At 31.1% G+C, this 21,009-nt stretch overlaps 2 protein-coding genes and 1 pseudogene across 2 annotated transcripts; 1 reads left to right on the top strand and 2 right to left on the bottom strand.

The window, feature by feature from the left end:
* Window positions 1–359: 359 nt before the first annotated feature.
* On the bottom strand, window positions 360–3,384 carry LOC120273990 (E3 ubiquitin-protein ligase XB3-like). Its single transcript, XM_039280738.1, has 8 exons — window positions 3,056–3,384; window positions 2,901–2,960; window positions 2,730–2,801; window positions 2,505–2,626; window positions 2,251–2,391; window positions 2,050–2,157; window positions 1,354–1,612; window positions 360–999 (listed from the first exon to the last, which is right to left on the bottom strand). Exons 1-8 carry the CDS (start codon window positions 3,236–3,238, stop codon window positions 616–618), a joined length of 1,329 nt encoding a protein of 442 aa, XP_039136672.1. The 5' UTR covers window positions 3,239–3,384; the 3' UTR covers window positions 360–615.
* On the top strand, window positions 3,258–9,999 carry LOC120273321 (annotated as a pseudogene).
* A 7,219-nt stretch (window positions 10,000–17,218) lies between these two features.
* On the bottom strand, window positions 17,219–19,113 carry LOC120273379 (dof zinc finger protein DOF2.4-like). The gene is made up of 2 exons (XM_039280004.1): window positions 18,687–19,113; window positions 17,219–18,471 (listed from the first exon to the last, which is right to left on the bottom strand). Exons 1-2 carry the CDS (start codon window positions 18,735–18,737, stop codon window positions 17,518–17,520), a joined length of 1,005 nt encoding a protein of 334 aa, XP_039135938.1. The 5' UTR covers window positions 18,738–19,113; the 3' UTR covers window positions 17,219–17,517.
* Window positions 19,114–21,009: the final 1,896 nt, after the last annotated feature.

Raw genomic sequence — 21,009 nt, 5'->3', positions numbered from 1 at the left:
ATCAAAAGATGCCAAGAAAAAAAATGAATGAATAAACTACAAAGAACAAACATACAAAGCAAGTTCAAGACCTTTGTATTTATTAACCTTCATACAAAATCTACTAAGATTTGTAAAATTACAAAGAACAAACTTACAAGTTAACCGAACCGAAAAAACGAATATGTAAAATTACAAAGAACAAGCATACAAATAAACCAAAATGAAAACAATCAGTATCCTTTCAGTTTGTGGGTCACTGTCACATGCCTGTGAATTTGGTTCATTTTCCATGACCCACAAGGTTTCGGTGCCGATGTCTTTCTAAATAATACACACAAGAGTTTCAGCTTTTTCTTATTTCACAGGTCATCATCATGTGAGAAAAAATTCATGTGCTCAACAACCTCAACAAGAAGACACAGACACAACTTGACAAAATCCTTGTAAAGAATCAAATGGGACTCACAATGATGCCCCATGGTACATTTATCAAATGATCTGTCACTCACACTGTTTATGAAGTTTACAATGTAGATATAAATCAAAACACAAGAATTTAATTTTAATTTCTTTGTTGTGAAGTTCGACGTGATCAGGTCACAAAACTATGACATATTCCAATGGCAAAAATTTTCATGGTTTATCTGTTGTATCACTACTATCGGCTTTCAGACCAGATCCTCGGCCTGTCATCTTTGTAAATGAGCCAAGGGTTGAGAGACCCTTAAAACTGTTGCTTCCCTCACTGAGGTTGCGAGACCGTCTTGATCTTCTTGACCTCGAGGGTGTGTCCGCTCCACCATCGTCGAGGGTCTTAGTCTTGACAACCACCAATCGAGCTATATCACTGCGGCAGAACGGGCAAAGAGGAGCTGGCACACACAACGTCGTAGGATCAGGTTTGTTGTGGCAGCATAGAGATAAAATGCAATGCGCACACATCTGATGCCCACATGCTTGGACCTCAATGGTGCAGACTTGGTCGAAGCAGATGCAGCAGAGCTCAGATTCACTGGTCTGCAAGGAGGCACTCATCATGAATCAAATGACAAAACATTCAAGAGTTTTGATCGAAATAACAAAAAATACAAGTGGACACACGGCACACGATACTTCAATATCCTGGAAAGAATAAGAGTATTGATTCTCATTCTCATCATGAGAATAAAGAGTTAATCGAGATTAGGATATGCCTTTTGCAACCCATTAGTGCTCATCCAGATGTCAAAGTCTTTGAAGCACATTTGTCTATTCTAAAAGCTTGCGTACACTTGTTAGGCTGGAAGATTGAATCAAAGCTCAAGGATAACATCCTGATGAAACATGCTCAATGATGTTAATTGTAACTTTATGCAAGGGAGAATGAAATACCTCTGAGACATTATCATCGGTTCCATCATCTGAATGGATAGGGGATTGAACCGAATACGCTGCCCCCTTTAGGATGCTTTTCTCCCTTTCCCTGTTGGCTTCCATTAGAGCAGCCTCTAGCAGAAGCTTTGCTTCTTGATCAAGTTCGCTGATAAACTTCAATGGAGAAGGCCAAACTAGAGGCCCCGGTGATGAAGGGTTAAGTAGGGTGGCACACCTCCCATGTTTTTTTTTCAGAGCAATCATGAACGGTATTCTCCTGCAAACAAACACCGACACATAAGTATGAAACTCACTCTCATAACACCAGCTATAGTTCACATATCCCATATTGATAGGAAAGATTGTGATGAATGATACAGGTTCATCTAAAAATCCAAAGATTGATCTCAACAATGACAAAATTCGAGCAAACCTGAAACAGTAAAATGTACTAATTATGGTTCATTTCACATGCAAATCTTGGTTATCTCCACAAGTTCAAATTCCATAAAAACAAACCCAAAGATCCAGAATTGCATCCTATGCTACTGCCCCAAGATGAAGATTGAAGGTTTTCATAAGTGACTTATCATCGTGCAACATAAAAATGGTTAAATAAAGTTCCTTTAGATCTCTTGAAGAACACAACATAATTATTAAAAGATATGTACTAATTTGAAAGAAAAAAAAAATCTAGTGGATGACAATGCTCACCCAGATGAATCTCTTTGAAGCCTATCTGCTCCCCACACGAGCAATTCCCTAACACAATCCAAGCATCCACCACGAGCCGCAAAGTGTAGAGGTGTGCTGCCTGGAAATCTGCAATCAAAACTCAAATCACTCAGATCAGAACAGCTACTTCACTAACACAGTGAACCAAATATAAAAAAATAGATGGTATAGTAATAATACCCATATCCTCCAGTAGAAGCACATGAAAGAGCTCCATTCTCCAGTAGAATATGGACACAATTCGGCCGTCTATGTCTCGCAGCAAGGTGCAAAGGTGTTGCGCCAGTATCATCTCTGACATTCACAAAGCGTGTGAACCCCCTGTAATTCAACATTATAAAACAAAAACGAATGAACAAAAGATTCAAATGATGATCAAATTCTCAACATCTCAATTAATTAGAAGCATCCACTGCTCTGTAATGAACTCCTACCAAGAATCAGTAACAGGACTGGAACGGGCAGCATCTAAAATGACTTGCAAGCAATCTGAATGCCCATAATAAGCAGCATAATGCAAGCAAGTCCTCCCATGCAGTGAATCAAACATCAAGATCTAATACAAACACAAACCATACCAGATCAAACTTCCATCAACTCAAATGACAAAACACTAAAATAAAAACAACAAAAAGTTGAGATTTTAAAATTTTACATACATTAGCACCAGCCTGGAGAAGCTTATGCACGCAGGCGACCTTCCCATGCATTGCAGCCAACATCAACGGAGTCTAAATTAAAGAAAAACCAATAAAAATCACATCTTTATGCACAACAAATTTGAAAAAGGTAAAGGAATAAAAGATCCAATTTTTATGAAGAAATCATACTTGTTTATGCCGGTTCAACAAATCAGGATTTCCAGATTGGTCTAAAATCATACAAATAACCTGAAAAACACAAAGAAAAAAAGAGAATCAAAACCCTCCAAAAAGAAAAACCAAAAAAATGCTGAAAAGAAAAGTGAGGATAAAAGGCGACAGACCTCGACGCGGCCATTAGCAGCGGCGATGTGCAGGGCGGAGAGGCGGTCATAGATGGTGGTCTGAAACACCATCTCCGGGTCTCTCCGGAGGGCAAGCTCCACCAATTCTAGATCGCCTGACTGCACGGCGGTGAAGAACTCATGCTCATAACTCGAGCGGCTGCAGCTCACCCCCTGGCCCATCTTCCTCTATAATCCGATGATGCCCCCTTCTCTTCGTCTCCGGCGACTCCTCCGCCACTCCGAACGGCTCACGGTGGCCTAATCATGCGCCGTTCGCAGAGGAGAAGAGAGCTTCGCAGTGTCCTTATTTTACTGTTGTGTGGATACCGTCACCTCTGTACCGGTGAAGTTACCTCCATCCGTTTTAATAACGATATTACTTAAAAAAAATCCTCATTTTTTTTTTTCAAAAAACTACCTGATAAATCCCTTATAGCAATTCTCCTTAACGTCCCCATAATTTATAAAGGTAGAGAGACACTAAAAAGGAGATAGATAGAGAGATATGTTCATGAACATGATCGAAACAGTAACCAATGAGTGTGCTTTGAACAAACGGGTTGGTATCATGTTTTTCCGGTTTTGTTTAGTTTAATTGGTTCTTGTACTGCTGTAGGTCCAGTAGAAATGAGATTGTATTGTTTATAAGCACAGTGCTATTATTTCTCAAATAATTTATCATCGTTGGATTCAAATCTAATGGTTCGTAGGATATTCAACCTCATATATATATATGTTATGAATATTATAAATTGATGTCACTGTAGCAATAAGATTGTAGCAGATTAGTATTACTATAGCAACCGCCGCATTGTATCAACTACTAGTACTATTACTATTCCACATACTCAGTGGTATTTTAAACCATCAAATCAAATTAATTATGACCATTCATTCAACTCTTGTAAGCCTATAAATACCCCCTCATGTGTATATTTGTTGATATAGAAAAATAATAAGAGATAAGAGGACTCATGGTGTTTAGTAAATATTTTAATTATTCTCTTTATACTTATAATATAACTATAGAAATATATATATATATATATTTATATTGAGGATGAGTTATTAGTTGCTTTTACAATAATATTTTTGTTTTATCATGTATAAAACTTTTGTTCATAATCTTTAGCCGTTTGATATTATATGTGAATATGTTGGTATAATTTATTGGAAAAATATTATTTAAATTTATTTGTTTTAACCTACTTATTTGATATTTAGACATATAAGTGAACTAGAGCCCTCTCTAGTTGTTTACCAGTGTTTTGTATTTATGTCGCTCTTGTTTGATTTATGTTTTAATTATTTTAATTGTTTATTATTTGTTAGTTTTCATGGATTATTGTCTTTTGTATTTTTTTATTCAAAGTGTTTTACTTATTGGTCTGTACTTCTTCACTTTATTGAATGAATGAAGTTTATTCAATTTTCAATATATATATATATATACTTATTTAAATGTGTTATGTATTTGCACACATTTATTTTAACTTCATAGTTCATACATAAAAATTATTTTAAAAAAATCAAAAGTTTAAATTACAATAAAATCATGGAGATTATGATGATTAAACTCTTATCTATAATAAAAAAACTATGTTTATTTTTGTTGATATGAAATTATCAATCATCTATCTATTATTTAAATATATATATATATATATAACAGATGCTGAAAACACCTAACACCAAAAATGAAAAAATAAAATAAAACAAAATCAGAAATTATGAGATATTTATGCTGTAAGTGATAAAAATAACATGTAATTTTTCCATTTCTTAGGGGGCGGCAAGTAAAAACATTTATTATGTATTAAAGTATTAAACAAGGGAATCACGCGAACTCCTAATTATTCTAAAAAATAATAATAGTAATAAATAAATAAATAAATAAAATTAATTGTTATTCTCACCGGAAGTGACCATACCCCTCCACTGCGTCAAATGGAATACAGTCAAACACTCAACAAAGTCCGAATCCGACATCTTAATCGGATCCTTGTTCACACTTATCGGATCCGACAACCCGTTCACCATCCAAGACCGTTTTATTAAAATAATAATATCTATTCAATATTCCAAGAAGACCCACTTAATATATATAAATATATTATATATGTGTGTGTATGTATAATGAGAATAATAAAAAAATAATGAAATTTATACTTTGATTAAACATTCTTTGCCTCTCTTGGTGAGAAAAATTCAACCATCCTTTTTGGAATAAAGTTATGAGATTATGATGTTTTGAGTTACATGCACTCAATTTGCTTGTTTTTGGAATAAAGTTACAATGTGCTTTTTTACAATCTTTTGATTAACAATTCTTATTCATCTTTTCCGTACGAAATTTATTATTTTATTATGTTAAAATAAAACTTGCTACTAAATTTCATTATTTAATACTAAAATATAATTACTTTATTAATTTTATGTTAGGTTAGTTTATTTTAAATAAAGTAACAAAATCCCACGCGTATATATATTATATTAATAAAAGCTTTGATTTATAATTTTCCCACGCGTTGAGAATAAGAGAAAAACATAAACAATAACATCACCCAAATGAGTGCAATTTAAACTAATCTTTTTAATTATTCTTTATTATTTGTGAAAATAAGACAAACAAGAAGTCAAGGTGGGTTGAGCTAAAGCTTATATTATATTTTCTTTGCTTACAATTACACTCCAACTATATTGATATACATATGTATATATTCAAACTTGTAGATGACTAATGAGGAAAAATAATACAATTTTAATTAATGAAGTTAAGTTAAATATAATTTATTGGGATTATATTTATGCCACGAGGTTGATTTAAATTGGTACGTTTGGTTGTTGTCAAAGTGTGATGTGTTAACCATAAAGTATGATTCTTAAGATATTTTTCTAAGATTTTTCTTTTCTTACTTGATATAACTAAGTAACTTTTAAGACTTTTTCATTGAGCAATCATAACACCAAAATTAATCAAAGTTAACTCATACTCTAACATTAAATCAATTTGACTAACTCTTGTGGTTAGGGAACCTTGGGCTAGCCCAATGGTAACTACCCATGATTATAAGTGAGAGGTCTCGAGTTCGAACCTCTCAGTTTATAATTCATATTTAGGGTCCCCTATAGGATTTCTGTGTGAGGATTACTCTCGTTCTCCCCTCTTGTGGTTAGTATATATAATTGGGTTAGTTAATGAAATGTTATATATTTTTAAGATTAAAAAACTTTAATATATTAAATAACCCTGGCCAAGTGTTTTCATTAAAAAAATTATATATATATATATGTTAAGATAACACATGAAAACAAAGGTGTTAGTCTGTTCCCTATGTAAAATTTATTATGAAATTATAATTATTATTAAAAAAATTATTATTCACAATTTTATCATAAAATAAATTATAAATATTATTTTTTTAAATATAATTAAGCAGTTTTTTTTAATTTAATAGTACAAGTGATCCCAAAGCATTTTCATTTGCCTAAATTGCATCCCTAATTAATCAAACTAAAATCAAACTTTGCTTCTCACATTCCTAGCTAACTCATACGGTTACTTTGGACATGGTATAGTCAATGAAATGATTTGCCTAATTTTTTCAATATTTTTTTAAAGAGACCTAATTTTTTTAAATAAAAAGTATATATATATATATATATATATATCTCAAAATAATGCATGAAAATAAAGGCGTCAACCACATTGACCTCTTCACTTTAAAAATTCATTATAATTTTTTTATTTTGATTTGAAAAATTATATTAAATTATTTTTTTTATAAAAAAATATAAAAAAAGATTTATTTTTTTCCCCCAATAATATAACCAGGCAGTAGTATCGATTAGAGTATTATTATGGATCTCACAGAGCAATTGAAAGTCATCAGGCCCATAAACCAAACACGTTAGTCGGGCTTAACATAGAAAAAGGCCCATAAGCTTCTATTCAGTTGCAACCGATCTGAACCGTAAGATCTAGTAATCGAGCGTCACTATCTGACGGTCCAGATCTTGGGTAGTTTAGTCATTTCCTGCTCCTCAACACCTGTATATATATTCGGCTAAGCAGGAAATTAGGGTTCTTGTTCGCCGCTGCCCGCTAGGGTTTTCGCAGAGGTATGATTCACGATTTTGCTCTATTTCATTCGCGTATTATCGCCATTTAACATTGATTTCCATGTGTTTGGTGTTCTAATTTCAAAATCTTAGCTCAGAATGTTTAAAAATCAGCATGGAAACTTTGGATTGTTAGATCTCAGTTGTCTGCCATTTTTTTCCATTGATTCAGCATGCGTGCTTTAATTCAGAGTCCATCAGTGATCACATTTTGTGCTGTTTTGATGACAAAGGTGTTGTTTTTTTATTTGTTTGCTATATAGAGTTGGGGATCGGAGAGATGGCGCCCGGCGCAGCCGAACAGTGGGCTCTTTGTGGGTTTGAACAAGGGTCACATCGTCACCAAGCGCGAGTTGGCCCCTCGCCCATCCAGCAGGAAAGGGGTAAGAGTCTGAGAGATCAAAGGAACTCTTTTGTTAATCTTATTGTATATTTTGATGGCGTGCTAGTATAATTTATGCTCAAACAGCCCCATATCTTAATACGCAATTCCAATGTAGTTGGTACTTAAAGAAGCAATCTTTCTAAACATACATTTTTATGCTCAAAGAGTTTGATATCTTAAGATGCAATTCGAATGTAGTTAGTATTTAAGAAGCAATCTTTGTTAATATGCATTTAGTTCTTGGATGAGTACTTGGTTTTTAATAGGTTTTGGGATTCCGTTTTTGTGAGTTTCTTTGCAGTTATTGCCTCATATCATGCCGGTGTTTATCATAATGCACTAATAACTCATTTTAGTGCGAAATACAGAGCAACAGTAGATAATTCTAGGTAGTTGCATGTATACCTGGCTGTTGGAAGTTTTAGATGGCAATGCTGTTTGATTTGATTTTATTTCCAAGTTAAACAAACAACAATAAATAATTGCAGGTACATGCAATGTGATCCTAGATGTTGGAAGTTTTAGATGGCTGTTTGATTTGATACTATTTTTAAGTGAAACATTTGGTAAGACAAGCAGCACTAAGCCATGGAAAGTTAGTGAGAAACAGGGAAAGCAACAGTAAATAATTTTAGGCAGATGCAACGTGCTCTTTGTTGCTGGAAGTTTTAGATGGCCATGTTGTTTGATTTTATTTTATTTTAAGTGAAACATTTATTAAAATAAGCTGCAATAAGTTATTACAAGCGAGTGTGAAGTATGGAAAGCAATAGTAAATAATTGCAGGAGATTCATTGTGCTCCTAGTTGCTGGAAGTTGTAGATGGCTGTGCTGTTTAATTTGATTTAATTTTTAAGCAAATTATTTGTTAAAACAAGCACCTATTCATGATAAATTAGTTTTGTCTTGTTTGTCATTCAGTTTAGTTGATGGGATGATACCAGTGTATTGACCATATGGAAGTTTTGGATATTTATGTAGTGATCATGTACTGTTGATTTGGTTAAAACACTGTCAAGTTATTTATGCCTTCAAATATTTAGCTGGTTGTTTGACATTGTTTGAGATTTTTGTGATTTTCATTCATTTTGTTTTTAGTAAATTGGATCTATAATGAAACGATTGCCTACATTTTCAAGTAAGTCAGTATCCTTTAGTTTGTATTTTTAGAGTTTACTGTTGAATTGTTCGATTGATTATTTTTCTTCATGGGCAATGTAATTATTAAGTTGTCTGGAATTTGCAAGATATTTGATACAGCTGCATTCTATCTTTCAGAAAACCAGCAAGCGTGTGCATTTTGTCAAGAATTTGATCAGGGAAGTAGCTGGATTTCGCTCCTTATGAGAAGCGAATCACTGAGCTTCTCAAGGTTGGGAAAGATAAGCGTGCGTTGAAAGTGGCAAAGCGAAAGTTGGGAACCCACAAGAGGGCTAAGAAGAAGCGTGAGGAGATGGCTAATGTTCTCAGAAAGATGAGGTGAGTGCTGATTATTTGCTCAATTGTTTTTTGAATTGGGTTTGAAGTTTGCATTAATTAATGATAGAACTTGGTGCATGTATCAACTTATGATTTCATGATCCCGACCCAATTTTCTGGTTCTCATGATATGTGATAAAGTATATGCATTGCATCCTTTTCTTTAGAAAATATTGAGATGGTAAACAATTAAAGAACTTCATTCTGATCTAAGTAGGAGATTATTTTATCCCACGGTAGGAAACTATGATTTTTGAGTTTGACAATCAAATCTCTCATTGTTATTATCTTAGCTTGGTTGGATTTCTGTATGTTATATATTCATGCATTTGTATCCATCCTATCTTTTCTTCAATTTCTAAGAGTGGCCAGTGCAGATTTTGTGCATTGTTAGATAGATCTCACATGTTTCAAGATGCATAAATGCATGTTGTTACATAGATCTAGTTAAATGGAAATATATCCTATGTTTTTCGTAATATCAAATTATAAATTTGTTGGGCTGGGCCGGCTGGCTATTTCTGTTCTATTGGGCTTTCTTATTCCAATTTCAGTGTTCATTTGGGGTGGTGGTTGTATATATTTTTGATTCTGGTGTTCAATTCAATGTGCAGATCTGCCGGAGTATCTGATAAGAAAAAATGATCTAAGTTTCAGATGGAAATGCTGTAGCTGAATGTTTCATTTTGTGTGTGTGTTTTTTTTTTCTCTTTGTAACTCAAAAGACCATCTTCTTTTTCTATTTAGAATCTTTAAGACTAATGGTCTGTCTCTCAGAGTTTTCTATTGTTTGTGGTAATCAAATTTTGAGATGGTTCAAGAACTGTGATGGTTCCGTCATTTATCTATTTTTACCAAGTTGTTCTTTTCCCAAACCCCTCATGACTACTTCATTGCAAGAAGAGGATTGGTCAGACAATATATGATGACTTATGAGCAAATTATTATTATTCTATTTTGTGCTTTTTTTGCTGAACTAGTACTGAAATACCCCATGAAAAATGCTTCAGGCTTAGCAGGTGTCTTGTATTCTCAGAGGGTATGAAACAAATCAGATGATCTGTCTTTTGAATCTGTTATTAAACACAAATGAAAGAAATATCTGATTTATATGAGCAGAGTAAAATGTAATGTGATAACTACTTTTTCTTATTTGAAAGTGATCACTACTTTTATGAAGCAAAAATGTAATGTGTGGCTGAGCTTTATTTTCTTTATTAGGTAAAGTATTTTTTTATCACATTGATTTTATTTTTGTTGTGCCAATTCTTTACTATGTTTATTTTGCCTTTTTATCAAATGGAGATAAGTTAGCATATTGGACTTTGCCTGCTTTGTAGAAGTAGTGATAAGGTTTGCTTCTCTTATCCCTTGCATCATCAACTAGACCTAACATCAACTTGCAAATGTTTTCGCCACATTTCTTTTGATTCAAATGAAAAAAAGAAAAAAAGAAAAAGGAGAGCAAATCTCTTGTATTTTTCCATGGACAAATGAAGTGGCTGAAATTGGTTCTTTTTTCTTTTGCCTGATTATAATGCACACACACAAAAAAATTAGTTGAGTTTTTAAACTTTATTGAATTGTTTCTTTTGATTTTTTTGTTTTTAATGTCTTAAAAAGTGATGGAATATACTTGAGTATCTGCAACATCTATCACATCCTTGGATAGATTCCAATTGATTTTGAGACAAAGGTTTTGGGACTTGGAGAGTATTATTGGACTATGTCTTTCTAAAAGATAAGTGCAAAGGAAAGGAAAGGAAAGGAAAGGAAAGGAAATGCACATGTTAGTGATATCACCCTGCACCATTCCCACCCTTTCAATTGATGTCATTATACTTTGGTCTTAATCAACCATCAAGTATAACAGTTTCTCCACTCCCCTTATTTTTTCCCTTTTATATATATATATATATATATATACATTTATAATAAGTTTTTTAAGTGTGTTATTAGTTTTTTTAAAACAATAAAACGAGGATGATAGCTGTTAAATTATGATCTAATCATTGTTATTTATAAAAGTGTGTACGTAATCTGTTTAATTAATATATTATTAAATACTATTAAATATTGTTAGGTATTGTATGAGAAATCTTACTGTTATTATGAAATATTCTTAAATTTAAATTCTACGGACATCTTAGAAAATATTTTAAAAAATACATTATACATAGAGTCTTACTATTTGTTATATTAATCTCCACAAGATGGATCACTCTCTTTTGTACTATTATATATGCAAATATTATAATTTATTTGTATTGTATTTGTACAGTTTGTTTTGTCTTTCAAATGTATTTTGAGCCGTTTATCTACTATTTTTTTTAAAATAATATATTTAAATAACATAGATGTATTAATTTTAGTCTTTTGATGACATTTTATTATGCTGCAATCCATTGACCAAAGTGAAACTTTTTTTTAATTACTTTAAAAAGATCAATATAAAATTGGGATAAAGTGAAAGAATTAACTGTAAAATTACACTTAAAAAAATTATTACATTTGTTAATATTATATTAATTTATCTTGTCAACCATCCGCAAGTGTTTGGTTTTGCATGATGATTATTGCTGGTTCACTAGAAAATAATTAATCCATGTGGTCATGTCATCTTCCTACATCCATGTAAATATCACTTCATTTAATTTGTTATACATTTATATACAGTAACACAGATTTGTATCTTGAATTGCAGTATAATAAACTGCACTGATATTAACAGTAAATATCTAAGAGATATATATAGTTTATTATGCCCATGCACCACATATTTAACAATACATTCAAGAGAAAAAATAAAATAAAATAAAGGTGTTGACCTTGTCTGCCTTAATGAGCATAGTTTCTTGAAAATTTTCCTTGGAATCTAGTGAATATCATTATCATATTACAGTGGATAAAATATTAAAAACAATGAGGCACATACATAAATATAAAATTAATATTTTAATATATTTATATTTTTTATTTTATATGAGTTTTAGGATTTAATTTCAGGTCATTTTTGAAATTAATATTTTACACAAGAGATCTAGTGTCAATACGTACTCTTATATTCTTTTCTCTCTCTATTTCTTTAAATCTCTATAAAATTCTATAAATAAAGTTTAACATTTACCTCTCTATTTATTAATTTTCTTAGTTATAGGCATATGCTTACTTTTATCATAAACTATAAATTATTTGTAAAACATTCAGTTTGATTCTAAATAAAAAATAAAAAAATTTATTGTAAATAAAAAAATTAAATAAAAATTTAAAGTGGAGTATAGAATTTCTTACTATTCATATAATTAATGAAAATTTTCTTGTTCTAAAATTAAGTACATGATTATATTCATACATTTATTTTTATGATATACATTTCACAGGATTTTCACAATAAAAATCTCTTTAATTTTTCAGAGTAAAGATATTTATTTAGTAATTATATCAAAATAAGGTTTGGCATGTAGTGTTAGATATATCATGATATTACATTATATATCTATATTATCCTATACTAGTCTTTATATTAAATTGTTGCTTTACAAAGCTATATATATATATATATTCCAATTAATATTGATAAATATCTTCATTTATAATATTTTACAATAATTTAATTAATATTTTTTATCATATATATATATAGACAAGCCACGTCAGGGATATGCACATATATAACATTACCATCTCAACGCAGTCGTACCTTTATTTTGTGTGAGTTTGACTTGAACTCTTATTTTCGGTAAAACACAAAAATCTTATGCTGGAATCAAATGTCAATAAACAAAAAGATTATTAATTTTTATATTATCAAAACTATCATTTTTAATCGAAAAGGTATACTGTCTTGTTATTATTATTTTTAAATAATAAATCTCTTTCAATACACACTGAACTTTATGATTCATATATACAAAGAAGTGAAATGCGCAACATCTCTCTCTATCTTAATTAAGATAAAAACACGTGTATGTGTGTATATAGATATCTATATATAAGAAATAATAAAAAAAAAAAGGTAAATGATTAAATGAAGCTATCAAGCCGCACTTGGTCCAAACAATGTCAAATGTCAATATCAAAGTGACGAGTCCAAGCAATGAATCAAAACATATTAGTCTTCAATCAAATCACTAGTGTGTTATGACATAGGCTTCCTCATCTAATCAATCTCTCTCTCTCTCTCTCTCTCTATATATATATATATATACAATTCATGAACAACACAAACTCTTCTTCATTTCATGCATTTTTTATAATTAATTAATTTGCCAACTTATAACATATATGTCCCTTATGCATCATCACATATAATGTCAACATCCTCATTGCACATTCAACAACACTTGGACATTCTCTTTTGAATCTCAATGGAACAAGATCATGCAATTAAATAAACATGACCAATTAACAAATGTATGGAATCTTATTCCAACTCTGATTCACTTTGCCATTTTCTATATTTTATTATTTTTCATCTCTCACTCATGATCCACCTCTTCATTAATTTAATCTAATTAAAGAAAACAAAATGAGACTAAGATTTTGAAGCAAATTAATTAAGAGTAGATATATAAGCCTTGTTGGCATGCAAGCTCATTCATTGCAAACTATTCCTGATGTAAAAGAAGATGCTCATTACTTTAACTTTCTAGCAACAATATATATATATATATATATATATATATAAAGAAGAAACAAGAAAGAAGAAAAGAAGATAAAACACAGCAGCAAAGTGTGTCTCAAACCCTAATGAGGAAAAAGCTCACAAGAACCCATGCACACCCACAAGCATAGAAAAAAGCAAGATCCTCCTTCCTTCTACTCTAATAAGACTAATGTTTATATATATATATATATATATAAACAACATATTATTATAATATAAATTACATACTAACTGCATTTCCGAATCTTATTATCTGGCAATCAAAGTTTGGAGTTCTTTAGATCAGACTTAGGATTGTGTCCCATGATTGACTTCATGTGATCAAACGTGAAATGATACTAGAGAATGTGTGTATGTACATGAGTGACATATGTGCATTTTTTTTAGTATTTTTAGTGAATTAAGATTTTTTTTCCTTTAAATTTTTGTCTTTATGATATTTTTAATTACGAAGAAGACTTTTATGAAAATTTGCAAATTTCAATGTTTGTTTTGCGATAGTTATATATAAAGCAATAGATGTGAGAATTTATTACTTATAATTCTTCTTTTGATTCTATTGCTCATAAGGGAAGGAAATTGGCAAAATTACCAAATCTCATAAATGTTTGTGTATAATTTTAAGTTATTAACTTGATTTCTTACTTTCATCTTAAAGTGTTTATACCATGAATGGCTTTGAGGAGTGTTAATTGCAAATAAAATTACATGTTTTTTCTTTTCTCTTAAAGGATTTTCTGCTTTCATCTTGCTTGTCAATATTATGAAGGGATGAGTTTAGGTAGAATTTTTATTAGAAAATCATAAATTTGTCATTCGTGAATTTTTACCTTTCAACTAATTATTTTTTTAAACTATGATTATCAGAGAGGATTTCATAAAATTTACTTAAAAAGTTAATAACTTTTTGGTCTATTGAAGCCGAATCTTTTATCTAGAGTGTTCATGTCTTATTAATGAACAAGTTTAAACATTAGCTCATGTAAAATAAAGACACAAGCATAAAGGTATACTGACTTCACTCCTATATATGCACACCTTTAACATAGTTTATTCGTATTAAAAAACAAAAGAATTTACATTTATAGCTATCGTCACTTTTCTCTTGCTTATCAACACCATATAACAAAAGATTGCCATAAGAATTTGTGTAGAAAATTATACCATGTACATAAGGATTTACAAAGTTTTTTTTATTTTGAGTGGCAAATAGCTTTTGTCTCTTGTAATTATATATATACACATCACTAAAATACTTATAGAATTAACAAAGGAATTATCTCTCAAATAATAGCATCTTTCAATGCACTTTTTGTCACTGTATTAATAATTTCAGATAGGATTTATCTCTTATAATTAACTGATCACAGATAACTTATAATACATATAAAAATTTAAAAAGGAATCAATTCTAAAACAACAGCATCTATAATCTATATATCTCTTAATATACTTTTCCTTACTTCATTAATACTTTTTAAATTTAAAAAATATATGTATCTTTCATGATCTTAGAATCAATAGTTGACTTGTATCTTTATTTTATAGTAAAAACATAACTTTTATTAAAATTTCTCAATTCTTGCTATAATTATATGTAAATTTTCATATTTGATGAGAGTGCAATTTATGCAACTTTTCAAGTTTTTTTTACCACATCAATAATCTCTTATATAATTCCTCAATAAGTAATAATCTATCCATATTCAAAATAAAATAAAATAAAATTACTAAGCATCATAAATAATTATAATTCTAATTTGTAAAATTAATATGTTTTTACTTAATTTCCTCACTCATCTTTGCTTCCACACACACACATATATATATATATATATTGATAAAGCTTCCACATATATATCGTTTTCATAAACCAATCACATATATAATAATAATAATAATAATAATAATAATAATAATAGAGACGGTGTCTAGGCACAACCACTATCCACTCATATACAATATCAAACAATATCTAACACCTCTTAACAACATCAAAACACATATTAATAAACACTAACTCGATATATTACCTTATAAATAATTACCATTAAATCGTTACCAATCAAACCGTCCCTAAATTTTAAAAAAGTCAGGACCTCTACAGGAAGCATCTATCAATAATAATAATAATAATAATATATAAATTATATAATATGTAGTGTGTGTGCGCATGAGAGAGAAAGAGAAAGAGAAAGAGAAAGAGAGAAAATTTTCATGGTGGTGGGCACTGAGATCTTCTTTTTCTTTCACTGTGTTTGTTGTTTGAGGAGCTGCTATGAAAAGCTAAAGCTGCTTCTCTTCTCTCCCAACACATAACAAGACTAGTAAACCTCATGCTCTCCAGTGCATGGTTTCCACTTACACTGTTACAAAGAACCTATATCTCTCTCTCTCTCTATTCCTCCTATAACTTTTTTGTTTTATGTCTTTCCTCTCATGGTTCTACATATATTAATTTTTGTGATTTATCTCCTCCTCTCAAAACAATAATCTACATTCATATATACATGGTTTCTCTTTCCCAGCTTTTTATGATGATGTTTTTCTTTTCCTACATGGCTGGCTGGCTGGCTGGCTGGCCTCCTACTTTATTCCTTCCTATTAGGGAGGGGTTGGCTGCCTTGATCTTTGTGAAAGCTAATGAAAACTAGATTCCCCTTAGAAATGGTCACATTATAAACAAAGAAATAATGCTTGTCTCTTTGCCCTGCCAGCTCTCTCTCTCTCTCTCTCTGATTTCATTATACCATCCATATCTCTCTCTTTTTCCTCTTTTCTTGTGTTTCAGTGCATGCATGCCTCCTATATACCTAGGCTTTGTTTGTTGTTCTAACTTCCAACTTCTAACTTCTAACTAGTTCTTGTTGCCATCCATGCATGGGCATGCATGGATTTTAGTGATCATATCTTCATCTTCTTCTGGTTCTGGAATTCCTATAAATATATCTGAATATATAACTTCTTAAATTAATTCACATGCATGTCTCTAAATAAAGTAAACAAAAAACATGCACATTTGAGGCATTAACTGTTAAAGTGCATGTGTCTCAGTGTACTCATTGTACCTTTTGTCTAAATAACTCTAGAGGAGTGAAAACATGGATGCTAGAATGAAGGACTTATAAAAGAAGTGCAATACTTACAGGATTTTAAAAAGAGATAGCCTTCTCTTTTACTGACAAGATAAACAGTGGAACTGCATAAGAGGAGATATATATATATGTGTGTGTGTGTGTGTGTGTGTATAATTCTCATCTCATGCATGAGACTTGGTCAAAGGGAACTGAGCTACAATGAAATCTCTCAAAAGATGAGAACCATCACTTAATCAAGGCTTTAATCTGCATGCAATCATGTCTAAGAAGAGAAAAGACTTCAAAGTTAACATTTTAGTTACCTCGAAGTAATATATATATATATATATATACATATGTTTTCATAGAATAAGAATAATAATAATAATAAGAAGAAGAAGATGAAGAATATTAGTGAAGAGAAATAAAAGTAAAAATAAAGTGTTCCTGCTCTTCATGTTGATCAGAGAGAGATATACCAAATTTTCATGCATGCATGAACTCATACACCCCAAATTTTGTAACCAAACTATAGAAAATTAACAACAAATACCAATCCAGATAAAATCAAAAGATTAGAAACCTACTTACCATGTCTCAAGCTCTCACCTTCAGAGATAATTAACACCATTAATTCAAGACCTTCCACTTCTTTACCGATCGAAAAAAAGAACTAAGCATCCAAAGTATAAGGTCATTCATGGCGAGCGATCGATCGATCGAGCTTGAATTATAAGAGATTACCAGATATATCAGTCCATTCGGCATTACCGGTGCCAGTGTTGCCACCGCCGACACCACCACCGATATTACTATTCCAATACTGATCATGAGTAGTAGCAGTAGTAGTAGTAGTAGTATTCCTTGAAGCTCCACCCATATACTGTCTAAACCTTTGAGAGTTATCTTCCATCTTAACTGAAGCAAACTGTGAAATGAGTCCTGAACTTGAAACTAGCTTGTATGGCATCATCCCTTCAGCTGGATCAAAAGGGAAAAGAGAAGGAGAGGAAGAAGAAGAAGTGTGTGCTTGTGGATCCATGCCACCCAAGAAAGGGAGTTGCTGGATTTGCTGAATCCTCCACTGCTCCAAACCTCCATCTTGAAACCCTACAGAGGGATGATCAATGGCTTGCATACCAGTGAAATTCAATCCTAGGTTTTGAACACCAAACTCTAAAGGGTGTAAAGAAGACATGAAATTAGGCAACTGAGTTAGACCAGTAGTAGCAGTAGCAGTAGCAGTAGCATGAATTGCACCAGCAGTGGAAGCAGAGGTGGCAGTTGAAGAAGACGTGGTGTTCATAGAAGGAGGTTTTGATGAGCTACTACTATTATTTCCACTGGATTTGCTTCTCTTGTTGCGACGGCAGCCACCGCCAACCGGAACGTTACGGAGAGCTCCTCCGCGTGTCCAGTATCGCCGGCAAGTCTTGCAAAAGTGACGAGGCTGAGAAAGAGAGTAGTTGTTGAAGTAGCAAAACTTAGTATTAGTAGATTCACACCGAGGACATTTGAGAGAAGTATCCGGTTGAGGGATTTTAGCAAGACGTGCTCTTTCGGCCATGGAATTAGGCCTGACCGAAAGAGAAGAATTGCCGTCCAGCCGTGGCAAAGCCACGGCACCGTGAGCTTGGATAGCTCCAGGATTGGTACTAGTGCTTCCTTCTTGATTTGCTTGAGCCTAGTGAAATTATAACATCAATAAGAGAAGAAGAGAAAGATTAGTAAGTGATTTTCTAGTGGTATATTCAATAAGGTATAGAGGATGGAAAAAAGTGAGAGAATATGAATATTATGAGCTTTTTAATCTTTGCTTTTTTCATTAGGAAGCTATGGATGAAAAAGATTGGAATAAAGAGGAGATGAAGAAGAGAAGAAGAAGAGAAGAAGGATCACCTGGTTCCAGTTTGGTGGATCTAGATAGGCAGGAACTGAAGGGAAGACCATGGTTTCTTTCTTTCTTGCTTTCTTTCTCTTCTTGCTTTTTCCTCTTTGTTGAGAAAAGTTGATGAGAAGGTGGAGAACCACACAGCCACAAAGAGTTGCAGAGATGTAGAAAGAGAGAAAGAGAAAGAGAGAAAGAGAAAGAGAAGGATAATTTTTACTTAGGCTTTAAGTATATATGAGAAGAAGGTAGTGTTTCATGCATGGAAGTGGAGGTGGGAAAGGACTTTGGAAGGGAATGGAGTGGAAGTCCAGGGAAACCCTAATTGGAGGAGAGCACTTGAGGAGGAAATAATAAAAAGAAGTTTTTGTTTAGTAACAGACAACCTCCATTATGTCTTTTGTATTATAAAGAAAAAAAGTTGGTTTTGGTGGGATGGCAATGTCTCTCTCCCTCTCTCTCTCTCTCTCTCTCTCTCTCTCTCTCTCTCTTAGGTCTATCTCATCTAACATACACTTGATCATACACCATGTTTCAATATATAGATGTGCATGTATTAGATGTTATGTGTATGTATATATCTCTGTGTCTCTTTCCTGAATGAACTATTTATTGTTGCAATCATGTATGTGAGAAAATCATTAAATTCAATTTTCATGGTGATAGAGTGAAAATAAATGGTGTAAATAAAGTTTTATTAGCATATGCTGTTTGTTTAATAGATTTATTTTAAGTAAATTGAGAGATATTCAAATTGATATTTTATATATTCTTTACTACTATTATTATTATTATCATAAACATACTCACTATTAATGTCTATAAATAATTATTACCAGTGATTTTTTTGGTTTATTAGTACTAAGTTCTTTATGTAAGATATTTGTTAAAGAAAAAAATCTGATATCAAAATTCAAAACCTATGTAAAATGAGAGCACATGTGCGTTGAAATGTTAACCTCATGCCTACACACATTTTTTTTTTTAAAACAGTGGCGCTTGCCACCTATTTATTAAAAACAAAAAAAAACTAAAAAATAAATTATTGCAACTATATATATTCCTGGAATAAACTTGATTGAAAAGTACATTAGTAGGGATATGTTTACAAGTTCATAGAAGAGTGATGTCTACTCATTTGTCAAACTATGAAAACAACAATATATATCAAACTAATTAAAAATTTTCTTAAAATTATTTTGGCTAGTCTTTCAATTTCATGAAGGTGAATCAATCAAATCTGTATCTTGTTATAATTATTAGACGATGAACAATAAGGTTGATTAGAACAAAAGTTTGGGTTTTATTCTCTTGATTTTACTTATTAACTATCATGAAATGTCAAGATTATATTTTATTTTTCTTTTAAAGTTACCATTATATCCTAATACTCTTTTATGTGACAATAAACATTTTATTAATTATATTATTTTATTTTAAAATTAATTTTTTATTTAAAATTGGTTTTTTACTAATATAAATCCTAAATTCAAATGAAACTCTTTAAATCAAACAAGTGCTATTAAATTATATATATATATATATATATATATATATAATAATAGGAAACTCTTTATAATATCTCACTTGCCACACCATGCCATCAAAATAAAACAATTGAAGTAACCATTTTCATAAAGAAAAAAATAAATAAAAACTAACATTTACTTAGATTTAAAAAACACAAAATCTTTAAACACACACACACACATATATACACACACAATAACTTCAGGAATATAATATGCATCGTCAAGAAAAGAATAACTTCAAAAATATTCGAGATAATAAATTAATTCATTTATATTGCAAAAATCAGCGAAAGTGATTTTGATATTAATCAAGAGATGATATAACAAAGAATGTTTTAGCACATGACTTAAATATATAGGGTGTTACTACATCATGTCATATATGTAACACCAAACCAAAATCAACCTTTGTAGATGTCATGTAATAATTAAATATGTGGTCTATAGTTCATATTTTTCAAGGATGAGAGAAAGTCATGAAACACATTTATTACAAGGAAGACTCTCAAAGCATTAAAAAAGGTAAAACGATGCAATTGTAGAATTTTCACAATATCTGAACTTTTATTTCATTGTCAACCCACTGATTCAAACAGAGAAAAATAAAAACCTAGAAGACAATTGTCATTAAAAAAAGAAATAGAATAATAAGGTGGAGAAATGATAATATTACATGGATTCTTTATAATTGTTTGCTTTTCTTTTGGTAATATAAATAGATTAATCAAAGTCATTATATTATAATTAGTAAAAAATTACTAATAATTGCACCATTGTGTGACATTTTTGAAAAAAACTAAGT

The sequence above is a fragment of the Dioscorea cayenensis genome, chromosome 12 (genome assembly GCF_009730915.1).
Source record: "Dioscorea cayenensis subsp. rotundata cultivar TDr96_F1 chromosome 12, TDr96_F1_v2_PseudoChromosome.rev07_lg8_w22 25.fasta, whole genome shotgun sequence".
Taxonomy (NCBI): domain Eukaryota; kingdom Viridiplantae; phylum Streptophyta; class Magnoliopsida; order Dioscoreales; family Dioscoreaceae; genus Dioscorea; species Dioscorea cayenensis.
Note: the sequence above shows the minus strand (reverse complement) of the source record. Positions and strands in the feature narration are given on the sequence as shown.